The sequence below is a fragment of the Giraffa tippelskirchi genome, chromosome X (genome assembly GCF_054371585.1).
Source record: "Giraffa tippelskirchi isolate mGirTip1 chromosome X, T2T-mGirTip1v1.2.pri, whole genome shotgun sequence".
In the NCBI taxonomy this organism is placed as follows: Eukaryota; Metazoa; Chordata; class Mammalia; order Artiodactyla; family Giraffidae; genus Giraffa; species Giraffa tippelskirchi.
Window position 1 is genome coordinate 150834547 of NC_137289.1, and position 6283 is coordinate 150840829.

The 6283-nt window shown below is 44.3% G+C and overlaps 1 protein-coding gene across 4 annotated transcripts in view; it reads left to right on the plus strand.

Moving 5' to 3' along the window:
• LOC145536932 (neuroligin-4, X-linked) overlaps positions 1–5967 on the plus strand; it is a 371520-nt gene extending 365553 nt beyond the window's left edge. For all 4 annotated transcript variants that reach the window (XM_081567240.1, XM_081567242.1, XM_081567241.1 and 1 more), the window contains one exon: positions 4444–5967. In XM_081567240.1, the coding sequence (XP_081423366.1) occupies positions 4444–5296 (853 nt within the window). In that variant the 3' untranslated portion in view covers positions 5297–5967. The remainder of the gene's footprint in view (positions 1–4443) is intronic.
• Positions 5968–6283: the final 316 nt, after the last annotated feature.

Genomic DNA, 6283 nt, shown 5'->3' on the forward strand with positions numbered 1-6283 from the left:
ATATGCAATATGCTTTAAAACAGTACATACTATATACAGTTTACAGTGTATCATATAAACAGTATCGTTATGCAGCATGTACTTTGTATAGTATATAGTGTACCATATATGCTAGTACACAGTATACTTTTATGCAGTAAATGCTATATAAAGTATATAGTATAAGATCTGTGGGCTTCCCAGGTGGTGCAGTGTTAAAGAACCCACCTGCCAAGGCAGGATGCAGAAGAGATGTGGGTTTGATCCCTGGGTCGGGAAGATCCTCTGGAGGAGGAAATGGCAACTCATTCGAGGATTCTTGTCTGAAAAATTCCATGGAAAGGGAAGCCTGGTGGGCTACAGTCCATGGGGTGGCAAAGGGTTGGACGCGGCTGAGCAACTGAGCACATAAGATTTATACTGTGGATATTATTTATTATATTATATTATTTATATTTATACTGTATATTATTTATAGTCTCCTCTCCCTGCCAGTTTGTAGGTATTCTGATTTCTCGAAGAGCTCTTTCTATACACCAGGAATATTACAGCTTCCTCACTTAATTCCAATCCCAATATTCGTATCCAGTTTATAGATCAGGCTAAGGGAACAGACTGTGGCTCAGATCATGAATTCCTTATTGCCAAATTCAGACTTAAATTGAAGAAAGTAGGGAAAACCACTAGACCATTCAGGTATGATCTAAATCAAATCCCTTATGATTATACAGTGGAAGTGAGAAATAGATTTAAGGGACTAGACCTGATAGACAGAGTGCCTGATGAACTATGGACAGAGGTTCCTGACATTGTACAGGAGACAGGGAGCAAGACCATCCCCATGGAAAAGAAATGCAAAAAAAGCAAAACGGCTGTCTGAGGAGGCCTTACAGATAGCTGGGAAAAGAAGAGAAGCAGAAAGCAAAGGAGAAAGGGAAAGATATTCCCATCTGAATGCAGAGTTCCAAAGAATAGCAAGGAGAGATAAGAAAGCCTTCCTCAGCTATCAATGCAAAGAAATACAGAAAAACAACAGATTGGGAAAGACTAGAGATCTCTTCAAGAAAATTAGAGATACCAAGGGAACATTTCATGCAAACATGGGCTCGATAAAGGACAGAAACGGTATGGACCTAACGGAAGCAGAAGATATTAAGAAGAGGTGGCAAAAATACACAGAAGAACTGTACAAAAAAGATCTTCATGACCCAGATAATCACGATGGTGTGATCACTCACCTAGAGCCAGACATCCTGGAATGTGAAGTCAAGTGGGCCTTAGAAAGCATCACTACAAACAAAGCTGGTGGAGGTGATGGAATTCCAGTTGAGCTATTTCAAATCCTTAAAGATGATGCTGTGAAAGTGCTGCACTCGATATGCCAGCAAATCTAGAAAACTCAGCAGTGGCCACAGGACTGGAAAAGGTCAGTCTTCCTTCCAATCCCAAAGAAAGGCAATGCCAAAGAATGCTCAAACTACCGCACAATTGCACTCATCTCACATGCTAGTAGAGTAATGCTCAAAATTCTCCAAGCCAGGCTTCAGCAATACGTGAACTGTGAACTTTCAGATGTTCAAGCTGGTTTTAGAAAAGGCAGAGGAACAAGAGATCAAATTGCCAACATCTGCTGGATCATCGAAAAAGCAAGAGAGTTCCAGAAAAACATCTATTTCTGCTTTATTGACTATGCCAAAGCCTTTGACTGTGTGGATCACAATAAACTGTGGAAAATTCTGAAAGAGATGGGAATACCAGACCATCTGACCTGTCTCTTTAGAATCCTGTATGCAGATCAGGAAGCAACAGTTAGAACTGGACATGGAACAACAGACTGGTTCCAAACAGGAAAAGGAGTACATCAAGGCTGTATATTGTCACCCTGCTTATTTAACTTATATGCAGAGTACATCATAAGAAACACTGGGCTGGAAGAAACACAAGCTGGAATCAAGATTGCCGGGAGAAATATCAATAACCTCAGATATGCAGACGACACCACCCTTATGGCAGAAAGTGAAGAAGAACTAAAGAGCCTCTTGATGAAAGTGAGAGAGGAGAGTGAAAAAGTTGGCTTTAAGCTCTAAGTTCAGAAAACTAAGATCATGGCATCTGGTCCCATCACTTCATGGGAAATAGATGGGGAAACAGTGGAAACAGTGTCAGACTTTATTTTGGGGGGCTCCACAATCACTGCAGATGGTGATTGCAGCCATGAAATTAAAAGACGCTTACTGCTTGGAAGGAAGGTTATGACCAACGTAGATAGCATGTTTAAAAGCGGAGACATTACTTTGCCAACAAAGGTCCGTCTAGTCAAGGCTATGGTTTTTCCAGTGGTCATGTATGGATGTGAGAGTTGGACAGTGAAGAAAGCTGAGGGCTGAAGAATTGATGCTTTTGAACTGTCGTGTTGGAGAAGACTCTTGAGAGTCCCTTGGACTTCAAGGAGATCTAACCAGTCCATCCTAAAGGAGATCAGTCCTGGGTGTTCATTGAAAGAACTGATGTTGAAGCTGAAACTCCAATACTTTGCCCACCTCATGCAAACAGTTGACTCATTGGAAAAGACCCTGATGCTGGGAAGGCTTGGGGGCAGGAGGAGAAGGGGTCGACAGAGGATGAGATGGTTGGATGGCATCACTGACTCAATGGACATGGGTTTGGGTAAACTCCGGGAGCTGATGATGGACAGGGAGGCCTGGCGTGCTGCAATTCATGGGGTCGGGAAGAGTCGGACATGACTGAGTGACTGAACAAAACTGAACTGAACTGAAGAGAGGTTTAAGAATTTACTCGACATCTCCCAACTTGTAAAGTGGGAGAGAGGCAGACTTTACTGTATGATCGTGATATTGACAGCCTCAGACTGGGGACTAAAGCCCTTCCTGTGGCAATACCTGCATCTGTGGGTCAAGTGTATCATTTGAAGCCTGCACACCACCTGGGAATGTCTGCAGACATTAGGTCTTCCAGTGGAACCTTCTGGTACCCCAGGCTTCTGGCACATAAGCAAAGAGGCAGCGTCTTTGTTAGTGTGTTCCCAAGAAGGCGTTGCCTGGAAGGTAGAGATTAGGGCACCCACAGCAGTAGACCTGGGCAAGTTAAGTCTGTACACCACGTCTTGGAGTTCAATGCTGTCCACGAGGTGACCTTTTATCATGTACAACGTCAGATGTTCCAAACCAGCAAACATTAAAAGACAAATTCTGTTTTACAGGTCACTTTACCAAGCCAAAAAAAAAAAAAAAAAAAATTGGAAGAAATTAGAATATATCTTTGAGAGGATTCTCTGTTACCTTAAAAAAAGTTGGGTGGCAACCATGTTTCAAGTACTGTGTTTTGTGGAGGATCTTTCAATATTGATGATTGTCCTGCCTGTGGCCGTTCATGTACATCACAGGGGATGTCAGGTTCATTGTTGCTGAGGACACTTGAAATCTATAAAAACCCTCAATTTACTGCATCTTGTGGTATTTCTCCTAAAATCCTTGACTTCAGCATGTGTAAAAGCACTGTCTTGCCAAACTTACAACATCAATGGAATGTTATTTGATCTTAACGTGACTCAGTCTTCAAAAGGTTTTCAAGTTATATACGTATTTGTAATAGAGCACAAACAGTGGATGCATGTTTCTATTTATTAACATTTTGTAATGACAGAAGCCAGATTTTTTCTTGCATTTTTAATGTATTTTAATTGTTATAATTGCAGTATATATCCATCTACCTAAGAAGCAGTTCTTGAGGAAAAAAGAGAATATACACATTTTGGACAACAGTCTCTAAATCAGGATTTCTCAACTTTAATACTGTTGACATCTGAGATGAAAAATTTCTTTGTTGTGGTGGGGGGGAGCTATCCTGTGCCCTGGAGAATATTTGACAGTCATCGTGGTATCTACCTTCATTCATGGCACCATCCTTCATGTATAACAACCAAAAACACCTACAGACATTGCCAGATGCTTCCCCCGACCACCACCACCCTTCCGGGGGCAGATAACCCTTTTGTTGAGGTTAGTGACTCCAAAAGTAGTTCAGCCTGAAATGCTGAACATTTTCCAACAAAAATAGTTTAAATTTGAAATGCTGAAACATTTCCAAGACACACGTTTGTTTTCTTCCTGAAAAATTGCCGAATTTTCCTCCTTGACCTTGGAAGACAAGTGGATGCATTAAAAATATAGAAATGTTACAGAAAAGGTATCATATGTTCATTGGGACTTATTTTAAAGGTTAAGGTGAGAGGGGATTTTTTTATCGACAATGCAGAACGGTAGGCATGTCTGGATTAAACCAGTGTACTGGTTACCACTTTGGTCCTTTGTGCATATCAATAAACACATGAGATGATCTGACTGTCCTTTCGTTTCGCTTGATTAAAATTGACTTGTGACATGCAGAAGAGTGTGACCTTTTTTGTTTTTTTTTCTCTCTTTTCTCTCTCCCTTCTGTCCTCAGTGACCCCAATCAGCCTGTTCCGCAGGACACCAAGTTCATTCACACAAAACCCAACCGCTTCGAGGAAGTGGCCTGGTCCAAGTATAACCCCAAAGACCAGCTGTATCTGCACATCGGCTTGAAGCCCCGCGTGAGGGATCATTACCGAGCCACCAAAGTGGCCTTCTGGCTGGAACTGGTGCCCCATCTGCACAACTTGAACGAGATATTCCAGTACGTGTCCACGACCACCAAGGTCCCCCCTCCGGACATGACCTCCTTTCCGTACGGGACCCGGCGGTCGCCCTCCAAGATCTGGCCCACGACCAAACGCCCGGCCATCACCCCAGCCAACAGCAACCCCAAGCACGCCAAGGACCCTCACAAGACGGGGCCCGAGGACACCACCGTCCTCATCGAGACCAAACGGGATTACTCCACCGAGCTGAGCGTCACCATCGCCGTGGGGGCGTCGCTGCTGTTCCTGAACATCCTGGCCTTCGCAGCGCTCTACTACAAGAAGGACAAGAGGCGCCACGAGACCCACCGGCGCCCCAGCCCGCAGAGGAGCGCCGCCAACGACATCGCGCACATCCAGAATGAGGAGATCATGTCCCTGCAGATGAAGCAGCTGGAACATGACCACGAGTGCGAGTCGCTGCAGGCCCACGACACGCTGAGGCTCACCTGCCCGCCGGACTACACGCTCACGCTCCGCAGGTCCCCCGACGACATCCCACTCATGACCCCCAACACCATCACCATGATCCCCAACACGCTCACGGGCATGCAGCCGCTGCACACGTTCAACAGCTTCAGCGGAGGCCAGAGCAGCACAAACATACCCCACGGACACTCCACCACCAGAGTATAGCTCTGCAGCCCTTCCGATCCCCGCCCCGCCCCCTCGCCCACCCCCTGCGACTGCAAGACGGGCAAAGAAGCAGCATCTCCAAACCAGGAATGTGTTTCATCCCACTGGCTTAAAACACACTCACACACACATGAAAAAAAAAAAATCCCCAAAAGGGCAACCGTTGTGTCTTTGCAGACCTTCCCGCCTGGCATTTCCCGGTACCACGAGATCAACTTGCGACCCTACGAAATGTGAAACGTATCCATTCGCTGTTACAGTTCTGCTTTTAAGACCCACCACCATCCAAGCCGACTTTGGCGCGACTAGGACATCGACGTTTCGAGGACCTGGGCGTTTCCCACCGTGACCGTAGAGGCTGACACCCTTCGGGAACTCAGCCAGGGACACAGATTTTTTTTTTTTTTTTTAAATCACAGTTGAAAAAAAATAAAGTTCTTTATGTGCCACACGACAGATGGCTCTCCTTAAGTGAAAAACAAACAAACAAAAAGAGTCTGTGGGCTTTTACCCAGCATACGGAGCAGTAACCCAGAAAAGAAGGAAAAGTAGAATTTTATCATTAAAATAAACGAACGGACTATGCAGTTACATACCTAGAGTTCTGTGCAAAGAGATGTTTTGCCAGCCTGAACTATATTTAAGAAACTTTGTAAAAAAAAAAAAGAAAATGTATATAGCTGTGAGTTTAAACAAACACACGGAGAGAAAAAGAAAACAAAACAAACAAAAAAAGTGCTTTTATTGGTGTTTTCAGTTTGAAAGAGCTTTTAGCAAGGTTGTGCTCTCCATTGAGGTCTGTGTGTATATAAATCGGTATATACATTAGTCATATCACCTCTGTTCCCTCCAAGACAAAGGGGGGCTTCTTCTTAATTCCTTGTGATCAACAGACATGGGGTTTTCTAACTCATTTCATTTGTAGCAGGATATGGTTGTCACACGGCGGACTCGGACCGTCTGTGTGACCGGGCTCTCTCCCCATTT